General features: G+C 36.1%; 1 protein-coding gene across 1 annotated transcript in view; it reads right to left on the reverse strand.

The window, feature by feature from the left end:
* The window catches only part of FBN2 (fibrillin 2), a 223808-nt gene that overhangs the window by 75471 nt on the left and 121562 nt on the right, over window positions 1-26775 (reverse strand). The window contains exons 12-20 of the mRNA XM_010846349.1: window positions 24497-24616; window positions 22672-22797; window positions 21727-21849; window positions 19969-20091; window positions 14127-14279; window positions 11577-11630; window positions 9879-10004; window positions 7540-7665; window positions 2188-2307 (exon numbers count right to left, since the gene is read on the reverse strand). Of these exons, the coding sequence (XP_010844651.1) occupies window positions 2188-2307; window positions 7540-7665; window positions 9879-10004; window positions 11577-11630; window positions 14127-14279; window positions 19969-20091; window positions 21727-21849; window positions 22672-22797; window positions 24497-24616 (1071 nt within the window). The remainder of the gene's footprint in view (window positions 1-2187; window positions 2308-7539; window positions 7666-9878; window positions 10005-11576; window positions 11631-14126; window positions 14280-19968; window positions 20092-21726; window positions 21850-22671; window positions 22798-24496; window positions 24617-26775) is intronic.

Raw genomic sequence — 26775 nt, forward strand, 5'->3', positions numbered from 1 at the left:
GAGGAGGGTTCGGGATGGGGAACACATGTATACCTGTGGCGGATTCATTTTGATATTTGGCAAAACTAATACAATTATGTAAAGTTTAAAAATAAAATAAAATTAGAGAAAAAAAAAATAAATAAAACTGTTTAATTAAAAAAAAAAGTACATTCATAATATTTCTTATGTATATTTTCTTATTTGTTTTTAAATGAATTGTTTTTAATGAAAAAAAGCAGATAAAATAATGTCTAAAATGTAAACATATTAAGTAAACTTCTTTCTGAGCAGCTTTTGGCTGAGATACTCAAATCTTATTACAATGAATGAACACACATAATACATTGGCTTAGAAAAATATTGTGGGGTTTAGGTGTCCAACATAATAACTTGGAAATAAAATGTCTTTGTTTTTTTATTCATTAATAATTAACTATAAGAGTAAGAGGCCAAAATCCCAGAAGTGTTTATGATGAAGCAAAAACTCTTAAGGTATCTTTGATGCCCAAGTGGCATACAGATTTAGTTTTCTGAGACATTAATTGACTAATGCTGAGTTTATTTCCTTTGCATAATAAAATGATTCTATCTCAGTTGGAAACTGTGGCTTAGCAAAAATATTTCTGCCTTACCAGATCCAATCCATATGCACCCCCTCCATCCCCAACCAGGAATTCTGTGAGAAAGAAAGTAATGCCCTAGGCAGATGGCAGCCTATTTTCTAGTATGGAGAGCGGAGCAAGGCTCAAATTTCACCAGCTGTACCTCATTGGGAAATTGAATGCTGGCATTTCCAAAGGGAAGGTTTTCATTGAAACTTTGGACTTCATCATTTCTCCTTCCTGTGACAGACAGGTACTCTAAGTATCCAGCTAAATACTGTTAGCATCAGATATAATATGGAAAATTCTATTGTCTTTGGCAAACACTAAACTGAAAATTCATATTGAATAGATAGCAAACAAAAACTTCCAATTCATTTGGCACTACATAAAACTGTAACACCTCCCTATTTGGAAATATATATTTAGTTCACTTTGAGATCCCACAGACAGAAGAGCCTGGAAGGCCATAGTCCATAGGGTCTCAAGAGTCGGACACGACCTAGCAACTAAACCACCACCAAAAGTGGATACTAGGTAAAAATGTAAAGTATGTATATCTAGTCAGTGTAGCCTTAGACACTAGAAGCAGGAAAGAACTACTGAGATCGGTTTTTTCTCTTACATAAGCTGAAGAGTTGCTTATAGTAACATTATAATAGATCTGACTGCTTCATTTTATTTATGTCCTACTGCCTTTATCAATGGAGAAGGAAATGGCACCCCACTCCAGTATTCTTGCCTGGAGAATCCCATGGACGGAGGAGCCTGGTAGACTACAGTCCATGGGGTCGCTAAGAGTCGGACACGACTGAGCGACTTCACTTCACTCACTTCATACTTTATCACTGGAGAAGGAAAGGGCAACCCACTCCAGTATTCTTGCCTGGAGAATCCCATGGACAGAGGAACCTGGCGAGTCGTGGTCCATGGGGTCGCAGAGAGTTGGACATGACTGAAGAGACTGAGCACGCTCGCATGCCTTTATCAAGAACTGACCTTCTACATTTTGAGATACATTGAAACATGTTAGTCCTGGAAGTTTTCAAATCTTTCTCTCTTAGAGATTTTCCAAAGCAAGAATTCTTTGGCATTCATAAAGTTATGACTGATAGAAGAAATTTTTTAAAAACCAACAAATTCTTTCTATTTGTTTAAAGTTTCAACTCTTCAAGTTCTTGTCCTGTTAACTGAGTCCAAATGTGATCACATTTTTGTTTACCATTGAAGGTTGTTTATAAAAAGTATGCAGTAAGGATTTGATTGTATTGCTGCCTAAGGCATTCCTGGGGAATGAATATAAATATGTGTGTGGTATGGAAATGCTTATAATTTATGGTATAATACATACATACATACATATATATATATATATATACACTTACACAAAAAGAATGCTTCCTAGAATCTAACAAAATTTAAGAGTCTGTCTAGTTTAAACTATCACGTTTTACTCCTATCTGGATAACAAGAGAAAACAACTGAAGTAACTCCTAAATTATTAGCTTCCTGTGATCATGTACTGTTTACCCACAGTAAGTCCTGGTGTCTCTGCTTATCTTTGGAGTGAAACTGAAACATCAGCACCACGCACAGATCTTACCAATACAGATCAATCCTGTCGAGCTGAGTTTGCTGCCAGGAGAACATTCACAATTGAAAGATCCAAGGTTGTTCCTGCAGGCCCCATTGACACATGGGTTGCTTTCACATTCATTTATATCTACAATCCAGAAGGAAAAGATTCTGTTAGAGCTGCCATGTGTTTCTGGAAAATATTATTCCAACAAGCCACGCTATGCCAGAACGTCTGGTAAACTTGGCTCTTGTGATTTTAATATGGATCTATGAGGCATAAAGTGAATGGGGAATGGAGACGTGCATTTTACAGTATGGATATACATGTGCACAGCTGGGGGACTCAGCAGGACGACAGGAATCAGCCTGTTCTGAAAGGGTTCAGTATCTTTACTGTTTCACTACAACTTTACATAAATTGGATTAATTTTCTCTGGTAATGAGATATAATTTTCCTGTGGGAAATTCAAATTCTGATTCCATGAAAGCAACATATTCCTAGGTGCAATGAGTGCTATGCACGAAGGTGACTGTTTCTGTCATTGGTGATTCCATGAGGTTTTGGAAGAATTTAAAAAGCCTGTAGTAGAGACAGCACATCGCAATCCTGGTTTTAATTCCAAACTCCTGGATACACATCAGGAAATAAGGGATGAAACTTTAACACCAGGTACAGCCTTCTCTTCCAGCCCTTCTCCACCTTCCTGTTCACATTTCCATGTTTGGTTTGAGACATTTCAAAAAATATTTATTTATTTATTTGGCTGCATTGGGTCTTAAGTTCATGGGCTTAGTTGCTCTGTTGCATATGAGAACTTAGCTCCCCCACTGGGGATGGAACTCACATCCCTTGGGTTGCAAGGCAATAGGTTCTCAACCACTGGACCACCAGGGAAGTCCTGGTGTGAGACCATTTCAAAGCACAACTCATTGTGCTAAAATAAAAGAAGAGGAAAAATAAACTTTTAATTGTATTAAATAGATTTTTACTCTCATTGATTTGAGTCTGAAGTCAAATTGCATATCATAATCTACAATTATATCATAATCAACAATTCCTGTCGATGGTCAGAAGTATGATGGAATTAGAGTAAGCCTATATTCTCAAGTAGTGACTAAACAAGATGTTAAACCAATAAGGTTAAATAGTTTAATACAAGTTCATTAAAAATAAATACAAGATTTAGCTAAACTACTAAAAACAATATCAAAGACTGACTTTCAGTATAAATTAAACCACTCAATTTAAGGAAAAGATACTCAGATTTCTTTCTATAACTGGTTAATTATCTGAAACAGGTCAACATACTTTAAGACACCCTTTTGTTGAATACTACCATTTCTGAATTCACCATAGTATTTATTATTTTTTTCTAAGCACCTCTTTGAATTAAACAGGAATATTATATTGAGGAAAACATGCAAATAACTAGAAGATCATAACATTTACTCTTGAACATCTCAAGTCAAATATAAACTAAATTGGTTCTGAAAAGGAAGGGCTCATTGCTAATTTCAAGTCTGTAGACTTGAAATGCAAACTAAAAATCCATGTGGAAAACAGTTATGTTTCCTCTTTGCTATTTCAAAACTACTAAATAAATACCCAGGTATTTAATGGATTCTTGAAGTAGAAATTGTTTTTAAGAAATATAAACTCATCTTTCTTTCAGGTCCTTTGTAGCAAGAAAGCCTCCTAAAAATATAAGAGCAGGTTTTGTAAATACAGCACAGATTTGGAATGAAAACATCTACTCCAGAGTACTAAATTAAAAAAAAAAAAACCCACAATGTAAAAACAAATCAGAGAGCCAAAAAAGAAGCAGATACTTAATCTGAAGACAGACTATATATCACCTATTAATTTAATCTGTTAAGAACCTCCCCAAAAAGAAAAATGTCAATTTCATCAACGCGCAAAATCCTGATTTTATATTAAGCAATTATGAACTCAAAAGGTATAAACACATGCAATGACAGCTACAGATATCAACTGTTTAATTTTTCTTTAAATACATTGTTTTTATGTTATAAATGTCATGGAACCAGGAACTGAAACAGTTCACTGTACATTCCTGGAAATAAACTTCAAAGCACATCTGGTTTACATTTAACTAGTTATGTCACTGGAAACACAATCTAAACCACAGCGCTTGCTGTAAAAATTTTAACTTTCACAGACTCTCAGAGCTCAAACAAAAAAAGTAAAATAAATTTTTGTAACTTTGGTTTGAAATATCAGAGAAACTTGATTACTGCTTTTTAATACATACTTAAAATAGACTGTTGAAAACATGAATGACAAGTAAAATTAGTGCATATAGCAAATATATAGAGAGAAAGCTAGAATTGACAATGAATTGGCTAATAACTCCCTGCCTAGTCTTTGGAAATTAGTTTAGAAAGAATAGCATGCAGAGAACTGCTTCAGGCACACAAATTTATCGTGTGAATGCAAGGCTGGAAATAAGGAGGACACCCAAGGGGAAAAGATTTCCATGGCCTTTAGGTCTATTTCTTTTTTGCAAAACACTTTAATTAAATGCAAATAACTTAATAGTGGGATGAAAGCATAGAAATAACATTTATCTGGTTGAGTTTTTCACAATAAATCATTTTTATTTCCACCAATGTCATAAGGCTAGAACCCAAATATTTCTCTATCATTTCTCTTTTATTTACATAACATGAACTTCTTTCTTATAATGTCAGATATAAAACATATTTCATATTAAAGAAAAGGCTAGTTTATCAGGAACAATTATTCTTTGGCAAAATAAGTAAAGACCATGCTTTTACACCGTCGCTGCAGCTTGATTTGGTATTACTATGCACTAACATTTATGTAATCATCTAGTGTCATACTTGTGCTTCCCTGGTAGCTCAGCTGGAAAAGAATTCACCTGCAATGCAGGAGACCCCGGTTTGATTCCTGGGTTGGGAAAATCCCCTGAAGAAGGGATAGGCTACCCACTCCAGTATTCTTGGGTTTCCCTGGTAGCTCAGATGGTAAAGAATCTGCCTGCAGAGTGGGAGACCTGGATTTGATCCCTGGTTTGGGAAGATTCCCCTGAAGAAGGGTATGGCAACCCACTCCAGTATTCTTACCTGGAAAATCCCCATGGACAGAGTAGCCTTCAGGGCTACAGTCCATGGGGTCACAAAGAGTCAGATACAATTGAGAGATTTAACACAGCAATGTCATACTATTAAACACCACTCTTCACTTTGTCACCTAAGTAGGTGAATCCCTTTTATTTATGCTTTGATAGTCTACCTCTTAGTATGCTTCAAGTTCATCTTACTTGTCAAAATGGAAGCAATGTGCTATAAATATTGACAATCTGGTATTCAAACCAAACTGACCAAATTGAATCAGACACCATCCATATAGCTCCCTGCTGTGTCTCCCTCACAATGGCACAAGAGGGTTCTGTCACTGGACAGGGAAACCAGTTCAAATAATCATCAGCTTCTCAGTTAAATGAAGATGATATCCTAAGTTATTATTGCTTTCAGAGCTTCCTGACATTTAACAATAGATCGCTCCAATAGGCAATAGATAAAACTGAAAAAGGGCAGTGGGAAGGAGGTGTAGAAATTCAGGAATAAAAACAAAAGGAAACACAATTGTTGAAATCTCTTCTCCTACCCTCCCAAAAAACTCACGGAGTAAACTCATGGTTTGGAATTATGTTCTTTTACAAAATGCATTTCTCATGGCAGTTCTGAAGGATAAAAGGTGTTGAGGGGAGGGGGCTCATGTTCAGTCACGCCCTACTCTTTGCAAACCTTTGGATTGCAGCCCGCCAGGCCCCTCTGTCCATAGGATTTTTTAGGCTAACGTACTGGAGTGGTTTGCCATTTCCTTCTCCAGGGGATCTTCCTGACCAAGGAATAACCTGTATTTCCTGCATCTCTTGTATGGCAGGCAGATTCTTTACCCCTAAGCCATTGGAGAAGCCCAAGGATAGTGGGTATGGCTGCTAAAAGATAAAAACTCTGGATGCATACACTTGGGAAGCTTGGACTAATGAAAAAAGATACTAAGAGGAAAAAAAATACTAACAGATGTCTCTGTTCATCTATGGACAAGATGAATGAATCTTCAAGTACTTTAGTCAGGAATGGAAAGTATGCTTCTCTTTGAGGAGCTCCTGAAAAAGGTGTGGACAGGAGGGGAACTCAACAGTTATCTGAACTAAGTTTAGCAAAACTGCATTTTATACTGAGGTTTTCATTTTTCTTTACTTTTTTTCTCCCTTCAGGCTAATTACTGTTTTTCACTGGTCCCTCAAATTCAATCCAAACTTAGAATTGCACTTTGTAATTGCATTGCATTGACTTCAGCTGAGTCATCTGTATTTTCGCATCTTGTTTGAGTCCTAAGTTGTTTCTGTTCATAAGAATGCTTTGAGGTTAAACAAGAAGAAGAGAATGTTAACATCTTTTTGCATAATATTACTATTGCAGCTTTCTTGGCTATGAAGTTACCAGGAAACAAATACTTTAATAGATTTAAAAAAGGGTTATTCCAAATATCTTAAGATGAAATCTTTTTTTTAAAGTTACTATTCAGAAGTAGTTATTGGATTTGAGAATGTCATGGGATACTTCTGTAGGCCCACACAGTGCAACTGAAAAGGAATAATGACCAGTAGTCATACAGCAAATTATCCTGAAATACACAGTACTTTGATCAAGGAACAGAAATATAATTGAAGATACTCATAGCTTAGCTAGTATCTCACTGAAAATGGGGCCTTTCTGAAGCATTTAACTGATTCATATAGCTTTCACTGCAGAAAAATGAGCTTAAAAGAAAAGGAAGGTTTTTTTAAACAGCAATTCATGATCCTTAAATCCAAGCCATAACTTTCAAAAGGAAAGAACAATTTTCTTGGACTATAAATTTAATTTAGGTGACCATTTTTACTCAGGCCTCAAATATAGGTTAGCCTATTTTCTGGGCCAACCTCTGAAGTCTATCAATCATTTGATAAATAAAATGCCGAAGAGCTGACTTTGTTGTGAGTTCAGGTTCTCCTAGGCTAATGTGTTACATTGGTTTTAAAAAGGGAAAACCAAACAAACAAAAATCTGATATTTTATCAGCAAGTGAAACAAACTGGCTTCTTTCACTTATTTTCATTAACTTCAAAATGTGTGTTGATATTTCTTCTGAATGGGACAAAACTGATGGTATTTATAAACTGGGCTAGATGCATGCTATTTCTAAAACTAGCAGATCAGCTGAGATCGTAAAATTTAAAACATATTCAAACAACATTCTTTTTGCTCTACTGCTTGATAATGTATTTGAGGTTCATGCATATTAAGATGCTTACTATTCACAATGAAGAAAAGCGGCTCTTACCTTCGCACGTCTCTGTCTCAGTCCTGAACACGTAGCCAGGTGGGCAGGTGCAGCTGTAGCTCCCAGGTGTGTTTCGGCACAGACCATTGTCGCACAGCAGTCTGTTTACCAGGCACTCATCAATGTCTGGAAGCCACCGTTAGAAGACAGGAGACACACACAGTGAAACGGACAGTACGATGCTCAAAATGTTTTAATTTCGTTATTTGTTTTTCTTCCTCATCCCATACCTTACTCTGTCTCTTTGTACCCAAAGCACATTCCTTGACCCTAAGCAAAATACATTTTACTCAAATGGAACAATCTTGTGCTTACTCTTAAGATGTTCTAAAGTCCCTGGGATGTGTGTTAATGCTTTGGAAAAGGCACATGACTACTTTGTTCTTCATTTACTTGTTGACTTGCAGTAGTATTACATTTTAAGCATCATTATAGTCTCCCCCAAGATTATACACTTTACCAAGAGGCCCAATCACAATGTATTTATCCATTGATCCATGCTGTGGGTTGAAATGTGTCTCTCAAAAAAATATTTTGAATCCCTAACCCCCAGTACCTCAGAATGTGACCTGATTTAGAAACAGGATTCTTAAATAGAGTAATCAAATTAAAATAAGATCCTTTGGGTAGGTTGTATTCAAGTATAGGTGTGGACACCAACGACAGCAATAAAGGGGAAATTATGACACAGGGACAGACACATACAGAGGGAAGTTGATGTGAAGATGCACAGGGGAAAGACAGGCGTGTAGCTAGAGTGACACATCTAAACACTGAGCAATGCTAAAGACTGCCTGCAAACACCTGAGACTGGAGAGGAAAAGAAGGATTCTCCCACCGAGCCCTTCTCCCCTAGAAGAGGAAAGGAAGGATTCTCCCCTAGTGAGAGCATGGCCCCACTGACACCTCGATTTTGGACTTTCGACTTCCAAACTATAACATCGATTCCCATTGTTTTAAGTAACCCCATTTTGGGTACTTTGTTAGGGCAGACCTAAGTAAACTAAAATTGAAATTTGTTTTTTTTATTTTAAAATCTAGTTTCAATTTTATTAAAATTATGCATGTACCTACTTTAAAGAGTTGAGCACTGCCATGAACCGTGTTCAGTGTGTGAATGTGCATTGAATTTCCTTGTTTTCAGTAGGGTACCCATGCACTCAGCTATACTTAGATGCTATGCTGGAAGTGACTTTGCTTTTAGGGAATAAAAGCTAGGTGCTTTGCATAGTTTTATAAGTGTTCAACAATCTCTGGCTGGGGCCCCTGCAAGTAGGTATCAAAATCTATTGTAAGTGCATGATATTTAATATAATTTTATACATCCATTATATGTGTATCTTCAACTCAAGGTGAGATGGATATATAGTAACATATATCAGTAATAAAACTCAAAACCATAAACATGGAAAAATATATTTCTTTCTAATCATAATCAAGACTTATATTTGAGTCATTAGTGGTAGATGTAAAAATTATTATATATAATGAAGGATTGATTAACATTCATTTTATAAAAGTGGACTCAAGTGCTCTGCTGGAAAATCTAGATTTTTCACAAATTCTTGAATATAAGAATTATGTATTTGAGGTTTTTAAAACATTCCCTTATAAATTACAAAAGGAAACATCCATCTCATTTATCATATTTGGATATGTTGCAGCAATTGACTGTTTCTTTCCAAGTCAACCTGTAATATTTAATTTTCTTAATGTAGTATATTATCCGAGGAGAAGGCAATGGCACCCCGCTCCAGTACTCTTGCCTGGAAAATCCCATGGACGGAGGAGCCTGGCGGGCTGCAGTTCATGGGGTCGCGAAGAGTTGGACACGACTGAGCTACTTCACTTTCACTTTTCACTTTCATGCATTGGAGAAGGAAATGGCAACCCACTCCAGTGTTCTTGCCTGGAGAATCCCAGGGACGGGGGAGCCTGGTGGGCTGCCGTCTATGGGGTCACACAGAGTCGGAAACGACTGAAGCGACTTAGCAGTATATTATCCATACATACCACCTTGTTAATTTTTGAGTCCCACTTCCTAGTAAAATATTATAGGATTAAGATATATGCAGATAAAACAGGCCAATAATTGGCTATATGTCCATTCATCTGGGGGAAAAACCTAATTTAAATATTAATACTAAATTGTGCACTAAAAAGTCTGTTACTGTTTAACAGTATTTGATTCTAATATTTTTATATCCCTATACTAAAAAGGAAACAAGAGAAACTATAAGACCTCTAGTTTTAGTCACTTATTTATAGTTTGATTCCTCCTATGATCCATGGGATTAAACTACACAAAAGGCTCCTGCATAATAAAACAAATAACTTACCAACACAATTTCTTCCAGAGGCATCTGGTTCATAGCCACTGTTGCAATTACACCGGTAACTGCCACGTAGATTTTCACAAATTCCATTGGCACATATATCAGGATCCAGAGCACACTCATTGATATCTGCATTAAATATTCAAAGTTTAATGCTCACAGTCACTTACTGTCTGTTGATACATGTATGTCCAGTAAAGATCACTCAAAACACATAGTGTTTAACCCTGCAACCCTCCAATTTGCTGTTGTTCAGAAAGGGAAAGGAAATGAAAATAAGGAGTGAGAATAAAATCAAGAGATATGGGACACTTCCCTGGTAAAAATGAAAAGTGAAGGGAACTGGCAGAAATTCAAAGAATTAAGCCATGTAATGTGCTGGCATTTATGATAAAATTAATAAAGAAATTTATAGGCTGTTGGCTCAAAACCCAAAGGAAAACTCAACTTGATAGGTACTATAACCATCTAATTAAAAGGCAAAGATTTATTAGGATTTCTATATAATTTTATGGTTCCAAAGGCATGCGATATTTCTATTTTATTATCATTTTTTATAGTCAACTAAGCAATATGATACTTAGTAAACGTTTCTCCTTGTGGATAAGCTGAAATTGATGGAGAGGTCAGTTCAAATGTGGATGTTTGAGAACACAATGTTTTACAAGCCATGAACAGGACTACTCTCTGTCACGATAGGAAGTGGGACTTGAGGAATGATGTGCTTGTATGAGAAGCCACTAAATTCCAACGGGGCAGCTGGCTCTGCTGGGGAGGCAATGATGGGAGGGAATAAAAAATGGTGTAAAACAAAATTTTGGTCACTATGCTCAGATTTTAACAGTAACTATTGTTTTCTAGAATGTAGGAAGCCTTAAATACGCCAGAAATGTCAAGTCTTTTGGTTTCTGAGAGAAGCATCTTTGTAAAAGTTGGTATTTTTACTCTTGTTTCTGATGTTCTTTGCAAAGATGTGATATTTACTGTCAATTAATTTATAATTGTCTAAAGTCTCATCAAATATGAAAGTAGAGGAATATTTATGCAAACTAATGGTGAATAGCACCCTACAGTTTTATTTAAAAAAACAAAGGATACTATATTAACATATAAAAGAACTTTAAAATTATAAACACATATGTACTTAATATTCAAATTCCATATTGGAATTTTGTCTATCATAGTGCTAAATTTAAAAGAAGAAAACTTCATTGAAACTTTGTACTTCTATAGATGGGTAGAAACATTTTAGTATATTCCTAGCCATAAATAGTCAATTTATTTTCAGGGCAGTATATCTCAAATATCTCTTAAAGACCCATATCAAATACCTCATACAGATTATTTTTGTTTAAACTATGTCAGTGCCATTATTTTACATTTTTTCTTCAAACTGACTCCCTTTTTTTTTTAACCAACTGCAGCTTCTTCTTAAGCAAGGTATCCATAAAATCATGGCTGTAATTTGTTAGTGACATTTTTAACAACACATATTTAACAGATAAGTATTTATCTACTAAGCAAAAAAATGATCATCTACATACTGCTTAATATCATCTAGCTTTTAACCACTCTTCTAGAAGAAAATTTATCTTACTACATTGCACGGATATATTTTATAATACAAATGTACCATATCTATAATATTATAATAATAAAGATGTGCAATAATTATTATAAGATTGAGAACTGAACAGTTACCTCTTCCATCCACAGTGATCCCTACTCCACTACTACAAAGGCCATGGAATTCAGCTGTAAGATAAAAACACATAGAGAAATCAAAAGCTCTAAATTACGTCGGTTTCATACACAAGTCACTTTCATAACTCCAAAACTATCATTAAAAAGAATTATCTGAAATAACTTAAAATTGAAAACAAATCACAATTTTCTAGCACATAATTATTTTAAGAGTTCCAAAATCAGAGATAAGCGTAAAAAAGTAAAAAAAAAAAAACTTGTAATTATCACCTTAATCATTAATATATTGATAAATATTACAAATATTTTCTACTTATGGAAACTTAAATAAAAATCTAAATTGTATTATAGAGATTGATTTTAAGCTTTTTTTTTCTTCTCTCAATAACAGGAAACATATGTAATAAGTAGCATTTACTATGTCATATGCCTGATACTGTTCTAGCATTTTGAATCTAATAATTTATTTAACCCTCCCAATACCACTAACTAGATACTGTTATTTTCCCTCTTTTATAGCCAAGAAAGTTGGAATAGAGATGGGAAGTAATATGCTCAGATCACAGAGGTTATAAGTGGGGGAGCAGGCTTGGACCTTCTGTATTCTAAAACAGACATTTCACGTAATAGCCCATTTAATAGATTACTATTTTTTTCTCAGTTATGTGGATGTATTACACTCGTTCAATCTCTTATTGATGAAATTAGGTTTGTTCAACTTTTGGCTGATATAATAAATAATTACTGATTTATTTTTTATAAATAAATTTATAAATTTTTAAATAAATTTATAAATAATTACTAATTTATTACTGATAAAAATAATACAAATTTCAAAATGTCACTAGGTTAATCTCTTAGAAGTAAAACTGCTCAAAGTTTAGGTTTCTTTTAAGGTTTTTGATAGTCTTCCTCTCCCAAAATATCCCAGGTTATACTTTCAGCAGCAGTGTAAGAGAATATCCATATTGGTATAACCTTCCCAACACTCGGGAGAATCAATCATTTTTATCAATCTGTAAACAAAAATGACACTTTTAAAAATCTTCTTTTAATTGTAAACAGATTAGGCATCTTTTTATGTGGCACTCAATCATTTGCACTTCTGCTTTCTCAAGTTTTGTGTACACTGTATTTTTTTCTATAGAGGATTTCAACTTTGCCTATTGATTAATGTAAATTCCTTATAAATTAAGGAAAATATTTTTCTAATTCATACACGTCTTTGGGGCCTGTTTTGAGAGTCCTTTATCATTACAAGATAACAAAAAGTTATTTTGCAACATTTAATATAGGGAGCTACCCTCATATTTTTTCCAATATTTATCAACAATATTCACTACTTTTAGTTCAATTTGTTCTTGCTGATCTAAATGTCACCTTTATTGTATTCTATAAGCCCATTTATATTTACAATTGTTCCTAGACACATTTTATTAGTTCACTGATCCTTTTATCTAGTCTAGCTATCAATTTTTATACTTCATAACATGCATAATTCACTTAGATACATTAAGATACTTCATTAACTCCTTTCTTAAATAATATGCATATTCTTTCATAATAAGCATAATTCACTTAGATATATTAAGATACTTCATTAACTCCTTTTTTAAAAAAATGTCATACTCAGTAATTCTTCCAGAGGGATGCTAACTAATTTTCTAAGGTTTGAACAGTCCAGTTAGTATTTTTTAACAGAATTACTAGCCACTTGCTTTGCTAGAATGCATTTCTTCCATTATCTACCTGAGAAATTCTTACTTTTTTTTTGAGACCAAAGTAAGTATGCATCCTTCTTTGCAGTCTTTCCCAGTCTCCCCAGGAACTGCTCCTTCCTTTGTGCTCTCCTGGCTCCTTAGATTTCTTTTCAAGGCAGCAATCATACTAAATTGTAATTTATATATTTGCCTACCTATATTTTCAACTCATCTTGACTTTAAAGGGGAAAAAAAAGAGAGACTGTGTTTGAGTCCCTGCTGTACTTACATCTATTCAATACAGTTTTCATAAAAGTATGAATAACCAGTCACAGAATAGTCAAATTAAACCATTTAATGTGCCTGTAACATATGGTAACATTCAGAAAGAAATTTATCACTTTCTGGAACTACTGATAGATTCCTTATAGACCAAACTCTGATAGACTGCATCCTAATACCATTCTTCGTGAAAATTAAAAATAAATAAATCAGGTTCTCATGAACTTATCATAACCTTGAAAATGGTAAGTAAATTTTATGCTATTTATCTTCAGAATGATGAGAGATGAAAGCTAGCATGTTCATGTAAAGAATCTGGTTTAACGGTCATAATTGGATCATAAGATAAATTTTCCTATTCACTATGTGTTCTCTTTCCCTAGAGATCATAAGTAAATATAAGCCAGATCTTAATATATGCCTCACATATCAACACAGATTTGGATTTCTTTCCTTTCATTAAAGATAGACAAAACACTTCAGAGTCGAGGTACTCTTTGACCCACTACCTAATGTTAGCTTAGATAGATTCCTTTTCAGGCACGGAACTGGCAAAGGTGTCTACCTGAGTTTTTAGCAGGGCATGGCTGGCAGGGCTCTCCAAAACCATAGTCTGGATTGGCACAGCAGCATTCAGATTTGGTCACGGCGCCAGGGAAGGGCCGCACACACACTCCCTTCTTGATCCCACCGTAGCATGTACTACGCATGTGAGTGTCTGAGGAGAAAACAATGACTTGAGATAGTGATGCAGAGACAAAGAGATTTCAAAACAGAAGGCTTCTTGTAACTTAAGTGGCCACTATATAGGAAGCTTCTGGATAGCATCTGCCACTTACTTCTCTTTTTCTTTGTATCTTCAGCATCTCATAACATTAGGAGATCAACAAATGTTTATTGTGAGAGGAAAAGAATAAATGCATATGAACAATTTTTTTCTCCAATAATTTTTATGCATTACACAAGCATCAATTATCCCACTTATCCTCACAGGCCCCTCATTGACCCAGGTATATTTCCACAGCTATAAACAAGCTTCTCTTGTTGCAGAGCTCGAATCCTAGGGCACTCGGGCTTCAGTACTTGCAGCATGGAGGCCCAACAGTTAAGGCTCCTGGGCTTCAGAGCACAGGCTCAGTAGCTGCGGTGTGTGCTTACTCCAGGGCATGTGGGATCTTCACGGACCAGGGATCGAACCCATGTCTCCTGCATTGGCAGGCAGCTTCTTTACCACTGAGCCACCAGGGAAGCTCTGTTATGACTGTGTTTTAATCTCTGACCCTCAACAAATCCAGTTCTATAAATATTACCACTACTATGTGTCTGTTGCTTTACAGACATTATGTCATTGAACATTCAACAATTCCATAGGGTAGTGATCATTATCCACTTTTCATAGATGAGGAAGGTGAGGTTCAGAGGCATTACGTAAGTATCTCCAAGTCCTAGACTATCCACTGCCTGAGCAGAAATTCAGACACAGGCGTGTTATGACCTCCAAAGCAATTCTTCTTTCTACTATGTCAGATTATACCCTGAAGACACATAACCTGGTTACTGTGCTCATCTAAATTCTCATAAAATACAGGACAACTTTATGAGATGGTAAATGGTGAACTATTGAAAAAAAAAAAACTCAGATCATCATACAGGCCAGAGAAGCAGTAGAGCTTTTAAGCAGTCTATTATATAGTAATCCCATCAAAGAGATAATTATTATAAATATTTATAATTATTCACAGTTTGTTGGAAATAATTAATTTTATCTGCTTGCTATGCAAAGTACTTATGTCCTGTGATCTGGTGTTTTTTCTGGTCTAACAATGAGACGGATGTGTGGCTGCATGAAGCAGAGATGTGTGTATGCTCAAACGGAAGAGGTTTTCCGACACTGACCCTGGGGAGTAGAAGCGCTGTTCCTTTCTGCCTCTGCTATGACCTCATTTGGGAGGGTCAGCTCTGAGTTACAAGTATAGGACTCAACAAATACAACATAATTCATGACTTGCAGTAAGGTTTTTTTGAGTTCTTAGGATGGTACCCCTTATCTCAAAGGCATCACAGAATGGTCAGTTATTTCTGTTTTCATGCTGAGAACGTAAGCCAGGGGCAATTTTTAGAAGCAAGTCGGTAGAAAGCCTATGGTGCTCACTTCTACCTTTGATAAAAACAGTTGAGTTTTCCCTTTTCAAAGACCCCAGATTGGAACTCTAGTTCATTTTATTCTCTTCAGTGTAAACAAGCCAACATTCACAGTAGACAGGATTAGAGACACTGATAGCAGCAGGACCATCAGTACCAGCTGACATGAATGTTTTGGTTGGTGATTGGACTTAAATCCTATGCTATGCCTTTTCCATGTGTTATCAAATTTCTCCATGTGTTTTCTTTCTTAAAGACTGGAATTGCTGAAGGATTTTCTCAGATAATTAGCATACTTTACCTTTGTATTTACCAAAGGTAGAGTATGTATGGGCACAAATGCTAATTTTACTTTATTCTTCATTTTTCAGTATCAACATTTCTTTATAGTTCAAAGCAGCAACTCTTAAGACTATGTTTAATGTAACACTACTATTCTGATTTAACAAAACAGTAGTAATTGTAATAGTTTACTTATTGGGTATGTGTTATGTGCCAGACATCATTCAAAATTTATACCAATAAATCTAATATTAATCTATTTAATCCTCAAAACAACCAGTGAGGAAAGGATGCACAGAGAGGTAATGTATCTTGCCTAAGGCCACACAGCTCGTATAAAGAGCAGAACTAGGGTAAAGAACAAAAATTAACCTTTTAGCTGACAGAACTGTCAAAGAGTGTTCATGAAGATGCTGAAATACTCTTAAGCTAACATAACAGGATGTTAAAAAGGAAAATTTAAGCTGAAATCTCATGGTGCTAAATAACACATAACGAGGTGAATTTTGAGACTCCATCCTGAAGGAAGTAGAAATGGAAGATTCGTTGCCAGGTTCTTAAACCCCTCCCAATATCCAGGATACAATTTAGAGAGAGGCAATTAAGAGTTTTTGAGGAGGATTTTTTTGGGGCAAGAGTCAGATTACAAATTGGGCGTGCTTCCATCTTCACCCCTGGGCAAGAGAAAAGAGCTTCACAGGGAACAGCTTGAAGAATTTGTACCAAACTCTATCAGGGACCCCTAGCACACAGAGGAGACTGGCTGCTATTCCCACCGCAGAATCAAAGGACAAAGGCAAGAGCAACCTCTGTTCACTCAGTTCACAGGGCAAAGGGTGGCACGTCCGGTGGATTAGACGAGGGTCACACTAACTGGAGGCTCTAAAATGAACTCATAGAGAGGAGACGAGACACCATTAGGGACAGTCTGTCTAAAGTGGACTGCACAAAGATTTGGGGTTGGGCCAGGAGCAGCCACCAGGAGAAAAACGCAGCGTCTGCATCTTGTCACGGGCAGGCCAATACCGTTGACACCCTCATGAAATCACTCACAAGGATGAAGCTGGCTTAGACTTGTGTCAAGCCCAGAAATCTTGAAGTAACCCTAGAAGAGTGTGCTTCTGCCTTCTTTCCTCTCCCCTTGTGCTTTGACTGCTCTGGTAGAGTCAGAAACATCCCAAGCTCATGAAGGTGTGAGCTTGGGAAGGTAAGTCATAACTTCAAATCAAGTTCAGAATATTGACTATTATACATCACTGGACATTCTAACTGCTAAATCCAGATTGTTTTCATTACCTCAAGCAGCCTTATAAATTTCTGCCATCTAAAAACTGTGAAGTTAGGGGTACCTAAGTTTTCTTCCTTATTAGATAAACTGCTCCCATTGAATAATTAAAAATATGTTTTGAAAGGATTGAGAAAATACAGTTGCCTTTTGTTCATATCCTGTCTGTGAATCATGCTTCTTCAATATCCTGGTTACAACAGAGTTTAATTTTCTGAAAATAAAAAAACCCATCTCAGTATGTAGGTAAACAAAAATGAACAAACAAATGAAATCTAAAATTAAAGTGCGAACTCTAATAATAATTCATAGTAATGATTCATTTCTAACCTCAACAATCAATGTGTCTAAAAGCATCTCAAAAGGCAGAAGACATGAAGAAAACACATCTAGCATGTTAAAGGAAGAGCTATAGAATTTTACAAACAGAACAAATGGTGTTTTTGTTTTAAAAAGTTTAAGTAATTACAACTGTGAAAAACTGGAGAGGGATTCACCAAAAATTCTAATGCTTTTTCTGTATGTGGACAAGAAAATGAGTATTTGTGTTTGAACACTCAATTCCTCACAACTACTCTTATGTCGGTTGCTTAAAAGAAAAATCATTTCTCCCTCCAAAACTGGTTTTGAACTAATCATAGATTTCAGCAAAGCCATTTAGATAAAGGAAAAAAGCAACTGAAAATATTTTAGCCCTTTAAGCAGAAAGGAGCTACATTCTTCTCGTTACTGTATTTGAAAGAGCCCTGAACGAAGTGCTGACAATCGTGTAAGCTGAAATAAATCCTAGCCTGGATAGAGTGGATGAAACTTTAAGTGGACAGATTATTTCCATCTGCTGTTGCTTCTTCTTCTTTTTTTTTTTTTTTACATAACCTTCAGAATCCAAATGTTTTGATTCCCATAGGTTAAGAATAAAGTATAACCAGCTATGTCTGAGAAAGAATTTCATTTCTCTAAAATAATACTTTTAAACCACTGAGTATGTCTGTCTTTTACTCTATGACCTGAGAAATAGATGGTGCACAACGGCTAATTCACTTTCATGGAAGTGCTTTGGAGAGAATATGGCATTCAATGTATTTTCACAACTACTCCCTCTGCTCTTGATATCATTAGGACATAGTGGTTGGGGTTTTGAATGCCAAAGATATTTTCATTTTGCCTGCCTCTTTAAAGCTGATGCCTGCTCACTCAAAAGTAGGAATTATTCCCAAGAGGAATGCTGAATGGTTTCAAATAAAATATACATTCTCTCTTATACTCTTTCCTCGTTTCTATCATTACACGGCACTGAATAACTATTTAGAAACATTTCCAACTTTTTATATAAGTTGAAGTTCTAACATATAAATTATTTACATTTAAATTTTTGTTTGGGAAAAGCAGCAGACTCACAGACATAGAGAACAATCTGGTGGTTACCAGTGGGGATGGGAGGAGGGGCAACATAGGGATGGGGGAGTGGAGATACAAACTATAGGCGTAAGACAGCTTAAGGACGTGCTGCACAGCATGAAGAATATAGCCAATATTCTGCAATAACTGTAAGTGAAATTAACCTTAAAGATTGTATAAAAATAAAATTTAAAAGGCTTCCCTGGTGGCTCAAACAGTAAAGAACCTGCCTGCAATGCAGAAGACCCGGGTTCTGTCCCTGGGTTGGGAGGATCCCCTGGAGAAGGGAATTGCTACCCACTCCAGTATTCTTGCCTGGAGAATTCCATGGACAGATGAGCCTGGCAGGTTACAGTCCATAGGGTCTCACAAGAGTTGAACACAGCTGAACGACTAACACACACAACATTTTAAAAAAATGTTAAAGCTCAGATGACAAAAATAAATACTGTTTGGATAAAAATAAGAGTTTATTTAAATACAACTGCTGTCCCTGTTTCATGTCTCATTAATTATAAAATATATATCCATTGTATGTAGTGTTAGTCTCTCGGTTGCGTCCAACTCTTTGCGACCCCAGGGATTATAGCCTGCCAGGCTCCTCTATCCATGGGATTCTCCAGGCAAGAATACTGGAGTGGGTAGCCACTTCCTTCTCCAGGGGATCTTCCTGACCCAGGTATCGAACCTGGGTCTCCTGCATTACAGGCAGATTCTTTACTGTCAGACCAGAGAGACATGGTTATCTAATAATACGAAGGACACCGGTAAAGGACAATTTTCTTTTCCTTCTCTAGCATTTCTATCTCATCAGAGGCTACTGAAGGGAGCTAGTTGGGCTCTTTGTACCTTTTTAAAAACTGCCTTATTGAGATATAATTCACATACAAAGAATGCACCCATTTAAAGTAAATAAATTCAATAGCTTTTAGCGCATTCATAGAGTTGGACAATCGTTATTCTAGCTGATGTTAGAACATTTCATCTTCTCATAAACACCTTTAACAATCACCTCCTTCTCCCACCACCCTCAAACTCTCTGCTCTGAGCAACCACTCACCTGCTCAGTCTCGACAAATCTGACCTTTACAGACATTTCATTTGGAATCGTACACTGTGTGGTCTTCTGCGTGTGGCTTCTTTCACTTAGCACGATGTTTTCAAGCTTATCCATGCTTTCATGTATGTTAGTATTGCGTTCCTTTTTATGGCTGAATATTATTCTATTGTATAGATACACCTTTATCCCGTTTTCAAAGATCATTCGGTCACTGGGGCCATTACAGAATGTTTCACTTACCAACACACACACGTCCGTCCACACCCACAGCCAGACCTGGGGGACAGTCACAGCGGAAGGACCCTTCATTGTTGATGCAATGCCCATTCATGCAGATTCCTGGGGTCTGGCACTCATCAACATCTGCCCAGAGAGGGGAACACAAGCCGGGACGTTACTCTAACTTTATTACAGAGTTGACCTGTTGCCACCACTGTACACTATCAACATTTGGTTTTCAATTTTATAACTTGTGCAAGAATACACAGATGTGACAACGAATCTTTTACACAAATGCAACTCTTTCAAACACATTTTCAGAAAGATTGAGTGAAAGTAGATTGTTTTACCCTTTAGAAGAATACGACAAATTCATTTTTCATTATTTATTTGGCAATTCTGTTTAATATTAAATGATATTCAACTCAAATTAGTTAAGTGAAACAAATTCTTAAAACCAAGGTAAATGTTTTTAACTAACTTTCATTTACACATACATAAAATTCCAAGATGCTGTTTTAATATTAATTCAGTCAGTTCACAGTAACAAAATAATTTGAAGTCTCTTGTAATTTTCAAAGTGCTTAAATTTATGAAACGTAACCCACCATTAAATGGCTTCCCTGTAAAGGGGAACAGCCTTCAAAACACAGAGCTGCCAAATCATGAGCATTTCAAAATTTATGGATTACAGCATTTGTAATAAAAATTAATAAAAGTTTCAATAAAGCAGGAACTGGTGAGATTTAGGTCATCTTTTTATGTATATTTAAGTTTCTTAAGAAATGCTGAAAAAGTTACAGGCTGTAATGTAATGCCACGCACTGGAACAGAATGCTAATCTCATATCTTGTGATTAATCCAAGTTAGCTAACCTTGAGATGACATTCCAGTCCTGAGTTCAATCAGCAAAGCTACAATATTTCTATTTAATAGTGAACTTCCTTTTCATGAATAGTCAAGAAACTACTTTCATTCAGAAATACAAGAATCAGTCTTGATTTTTCTCTGTCCATTGTCCCTGGAATTTCACTGACATTATAGGGTTTGGCTATGAGTATTATTTGCTATTCAGATCAATTTGTGTGACTGAAGGCAGGAAGTATTCATGGAGTTAATTTTGTCCAAAAGGAGGAAACTGGAATAAAACTTGTTTTTGTAGTAGAACTACAAAATTTGTTGCATCTTATTAAATTCCAACTGTGAATATAAACATAATGTAGTCTTATTTATTTCCAAGAGTTATCTTTTGCTTAGTAAAGTTACCACTAGAGCTTAGGCTTCAAAATGGTTTTATAAATAAAAGAGTTGCTAGAAATATTCAAATTACTTCTTCATGAAATCAATACAAGGCTTTTAGATATGGATATGGTAACAAATGATATGTGAATTAGCTTACTGAAAAGTTATAATGCAAAACCAGTAATGAATGAGAGTGGAAAATCTAGTTCTGAGAATACAATATTTTTCTTCCTCTTTTTTTATGTAAAAAGTTGAGAGAACTTATTTCTTCATTGTCTTTTCCAGATTTGCTAGAACCAATCTGTCATTCCCTTAATTCTTCCTATGCCATTATTATTTTTGTAAAGACACTGGTGTTCCACAGACCACAAAGTATGTTTTTCTAGGAAGCTTTAGACACCTGCCGTACTGAATTACCGAGAGATGTGAATAATACAAAATCCACATGAAGAAACTGAAGTAATTCTTGCATGATTCATTCAGATAAAAAAGATGGTTTCAATCATGGTTACTTTCCTATCTCAGAGCCATACATACCAGTGCAGTAACGCCCATTTGGAGCCAAGATAAATCCTGGTTTGCAGATGCACTTGAAGCTGCCATCTTCATTAATGCACATCCCATTCAAACACATGTTGGTAGTTGTACATTCATCATGGTCTACAGGAGGAGAGAGTGACTTACACAACTGGCCTTGAGGAAACCAGTTCCCCCTCTTCCTACAAACAACTGCCAGGCATATTCTACTGCAAAAATGAGCCAAGTGGTCACAGACTTTTTTTTCCTTATGAATGCCAACCGAGTGAGAGCAAATAGTGCGGAAAATGTGAAGCACCATTAGTGTAAGGGACACAGAGGAAAAGCATTAAGGAAATTTTGTGTGTAGTTTCTATTAAAATCACATGAATAGAGTTTTATTTTGATTACCAAAAAGTTACTATTTCTTTCATCGGATGTTTATATTGTATGAGAGAATAAAGCAATGACAAAGCTCACTGCACATGAAATGATCTAGACTTTGATTAGTGGGTGAAATATGTGCTTCTGTGCAAACAGAATGTTTCTGTGGTGTACTGGCATTTACTACACTGCTAGACATCACCAGGACCACAAATTTGGAGATTTGATTATCAGATACATCAAATGTTTTTGTGCTTCCCTAGACTGGAGGTGGGTCTTTTCTGTGTTATCAGTGTTGTAACCCCAACAGTCAAAATAGAGTGGGTGCTAAAAATTACAAAGAATAATTGTTACTTTAATTAAACATATGCCACACAAGAAATTTCCAGAAGCAATGAACTATTCATTTATTACATTTCCAAAAATTCTGTCCCTTCACTTTAATAGTCTTTTGTTAAATGTATTTATATTTTACCTAAGTCATCTGAACGACTCTCATATGGAAATAGTCTACATGGTTCTAAATAAAAGTGTATATATCCCTTAAAAAATCTTTTGCAAGGGAGTAGGCACTTTCCATACCAACACAGTTTTTTCCATCTGTAGTTAATTCAAAGCCAGCATTGCAAATGCACTGGAAACTTCCATCTGTGTTCACACATCGACCATTCTTACAAAGAACCCCATTCTGGATGCATTCATCAATATCTGGGGAAATGAACAATATTAGTCTTTTAAAATCACAAAAGCAATAAGACAATCCATGTAATATCCAGGTCATGGTGCTTCTTTAGAAAAATGTTCATCTCTCGCCAGTTTTTTTTATTGGATAGGTAGGTGTAAGCAGTTCTACAGCCCTGACTTATAATAGCTGAAGGAGGGAAGAAAAAGAAAAATGAAATGGGGTGTACAGTGAATGTAGAAGAGGATGGACAGTGCAGCTGGAATGTAGCTGCTTCTGACACAGTGGTTGAAGACCTTAAAAGTCAGAGCAAGTGAAACTGCTTATATGTGGAATCTAAAAAAAATGGCACAAAAGAACTTATTTACAAAACAGACACAGAAAACAAACTTATGGTGACCAATGGGGTGAGGTGGGGAGGTATAAATTGGGAGACTGGAATTGACATATACACTCTACTATATATAAAACAAAAAACTCAAGGACCTATTGTGGGCTTCTCTGGTAGCTCAGCTGGTAAAGAATCTGCCTGCAATGCAGGAGACCCTGGTTCGATTCCTGGGTCGAGGAGATCTCCTGGAGAAGGGAACAGCTACTCACTCCAGTATTCTTGCCCAGAGAATTCCATGGACAGAGGAGCCTGGCAGGTTACAGTCCATGGGGTCGCAAAGAGCCAGACACAACTGAGCGACTTTCACTTCACGTCACTTCACTTCAAGGACATATAGTATAGCACAGGGAACTCTACTCAATACTCTGTAATGACCTATATGAGAACAGAATCTAAAAAGGGTGGCTATATGGGTGGTGGTGCTGGTTTAGTCACTAAGTGGTGTACAACTCTTGTGACCCATAGACTAGTCCGCCAGGCTCCTCTGTTCATGGGATTTTCCAGGCAAGAACATTAGAGTGGGTTCCCATTTCCTTCCCCAGGGGATCTTCCTGACCCAGGAATCAAACCTGTGTCTCCTGCACCACAGGTAGATTCTTTACCACTGAGCCACCAGGGAAATCCAGATATATGTAAAAGTATAACTAAATCACTTTGCTGTACACTGAAACTAACACAACATTGAAAATCAACTATAGTCCATCAAAAATTAATTTTAAAAAAGACAAAGCAAGGAGCTGAATAAGAATGGAATAACTAAAGAATATCTCGATTAAGAGCAACATGACAAAAATTGCTGGAATAAAGTGATTCAAGCAACTGCCAGTGGATGAATAGGAAATGAAAAAAGGAAAAGAAGGATTATCTTCTAAAAGAATTCTGGGATGAATCAGCAGTGAGGTAGAGCATTTGGACGATGCTGGTGGGTATAGCAATGAAACTGCATTAAGAGCAGTCATGATGTGGTATTGGACTACGTTTGAGGTTCAAAGAAAACAGTAGCTGAGAACAACAATAAATCTTAAACTCCGTTAATCAGAGAGCAGTAATACTACTGATCTTACTTGGAGAAAGGAAGCTGTAATCTAGGGAAGGAAGATATACCAGGTTTTTTTTTTTTGTGACACCAGATACCACACTGCCTGTGTTACATATGCAAAAAAGTATTTATGTTTGAAGAGAGCACTTTGAGGGTAACATGCAGTCAATCTGTAATAATGTAACAGCACTTATTTCATTCCATGTCTTTCTTGAATAAATTCACTTTTAACCTCAACAGCCTGGGTCACAATATTTCATGGAACATTTTCATATGTGAAAGCAAGCTGCCTTACCAATGCATGCTTGCTTGGTAGGAGTCCGCTGGAATCCGGCGTGACATTTACAATAATAGGATCCAGGTGTGTTAACACAATCTCCATTAGTGCAGGGATTTGATGTGCATTCATCAACATCTGTGAGCAGCAAAAGAAACCATTACAGACTTCACTCCATTTCTAGAAATGTTTGTTTAAAATACATTTAGGCCTCCCAAATTTGAGAGAAGGCCAGTCAGTGCTAATAGTCTAAATAGCAGAGTATTTATAAAGGAATAAAAATTCCTTTCTTCAACTACAGAGGCCCATCTGGAGAGTTACAAAAATATCACCTATTGGAGAATACAAGAGAATTTGGTTTAACCAAGAAATAATGGTCTTTCAATTTGAATAATGTACAATGATCAAAAGTATGAGCTTGGGGAAGACATAGCCATGAGTTCCCAGAGGCTAGAAAATGTTTATTATCTAAGTAATCTGGGCAAGTTAATAGCCTCTTTAAGGCTTACTACAGAGTTAGAAGATTAATTAAAAGATTTTTAAAAGATATATATTTATATTATATGTTGTCACTCTATTAGTTTTTAAAAAGACAGATAAATTATGGAATTTTTTGTTAACTATTTTTTGTGAACTCAACTATATATGTAACTTTGTATTAAGGCTTGGATAATATCTTGAAGCAAAAAACACGGGATAGTGTAAAAATGGAAATTAAGTTTAAAAAAAAGTTTATTATATTCAGTAGTTGCTGGTTTCTCTAGGATCTTAAAATTGGCACAGGGATTTTTTTGTATAAAATGAAGTTTTATGGAAATACTGATTCTGATCCTAAAGGTGAGAAACGTCACTGCTCTCTCTTTAAATTCTCTAAGTCTTGATCAAATGCAAATTTATCACAGAATTCAAGGACTGTGCAACTGAATGACAAAGTGGACAGCAAGGATTAGTTAAATCCTAGAGAAATCATGTTTGTGTTAGAAAAAGCAATGCCCACTAAGTATTATTTTGAATGCCGGTGAATTAAAAGCCTGGCTGACTGGTTAGGGCATAATGATTTGTCCTTTCATAGACACAGAGAAGCCATTAACATATACAATTTCAGCTAAATTGGTGAGCACAACAATGAAATCAATTCACAGTTTTACCATTTTTGTAAACAGATTGCTTCTTTCACAGATATTCTTAAAAGAGGAACTGTACTCTACCAAACTCACCAATTTCATTAATATCAACACCTAGACTGAAAGCAATTAAACTTTCTCTGGTAACAGAGGGGGAAAAAACACTCAGAGCAAACAAAATTAAAAACAACGAAGAAAAACAGGAGTAAATACTTTTTCAATTCATCCAAAGATGCCTCCATTGAGACTCACATTTAAGCTTCTGGTTGAGCCAAAAGAATGAAGCAAAAATGAGAAAAGACAGAGTTGAGAGTGTTAGTAAGCATATCAGGCATGACTAATGGGTGCACACCAGGCCAGATCAGCTTCAGAAGACAGTGCTGCAGGTCGTGTCTGATTCTTTGCGACACCAAGGACTATACAGTCCCTGGAATTCTCCAGGCCAAAATACTGGAGTGGGTAGCCTTTCCCCTCTCCAAGGGATCTTCCCAACCCAGGGATCCAACCCAGATCTCTGGCATTGCAGGCAGATTTTTTACCAGCTGAGTCACAAGGGAAGCCCCATGGTCCTAAAACTGTCCTTAAAAGATCATCAAAACTCTCTTCATTGCCAAATACAGCAGTGTTTTTTTTGTCCTCTTTGTATTTCATTTTTTGGCTGTACTTAACACGCCTTTTCTCTTGAAAGCACACCTTTTCAAGGCTTCCGTGATACATATTTTCTAGATTATTTTGCCATCTCATCAACATTATTACTAATGTTGCTAGTCCCCAGGGTTCTAGCTGTAGTACTCCTGCTATCTTTTAACTCGGTTTTTCAGCCTGGCTGCAATAATCACCTATATGTTGCTGACTCCTAAATTTTTAACTCAAGTCCTGAACACTCCTCTTAGCTTTACCCCTCTACAGGTCAATACCCAAGACACCTAAAATTCAACATGCCCCAAAGAGATTCATCAACCACTTCTTCCCAATCTCTGTCTTACAGCTCATGTTCATGATGTCACCATATATCCAGTGTTACTCAGTGAAGAAGGAAGAAAAGGGAGGGGCAGAGACAGAAATCATAACATTTAGAACCAGAAAGGACAGGGGATTGTTTTTTCTTTTTCTTTCTGGCCATGTCATGCAGTATGTAGGATCTTGGACCAGAGGATAGAACCTGCACCCCCT

The sequence above is a fragment of the Bison bison genome, unplaced genomic scaffold, assembly GCF_000754665.1.
Source record: "Bison bison bison isolate TAMUID 2011002044 unplaced genomic scaffold, Bison_UMD1.0 scf7180017864235, whole genome shotgun sequence".
NCBI classification, from domain to species: domain Eukaryota; kingdom Metazoa; phylum Chordata; class Mammalia; order Artiodactyla; family Bovidae; genus Bison; species Bison bison.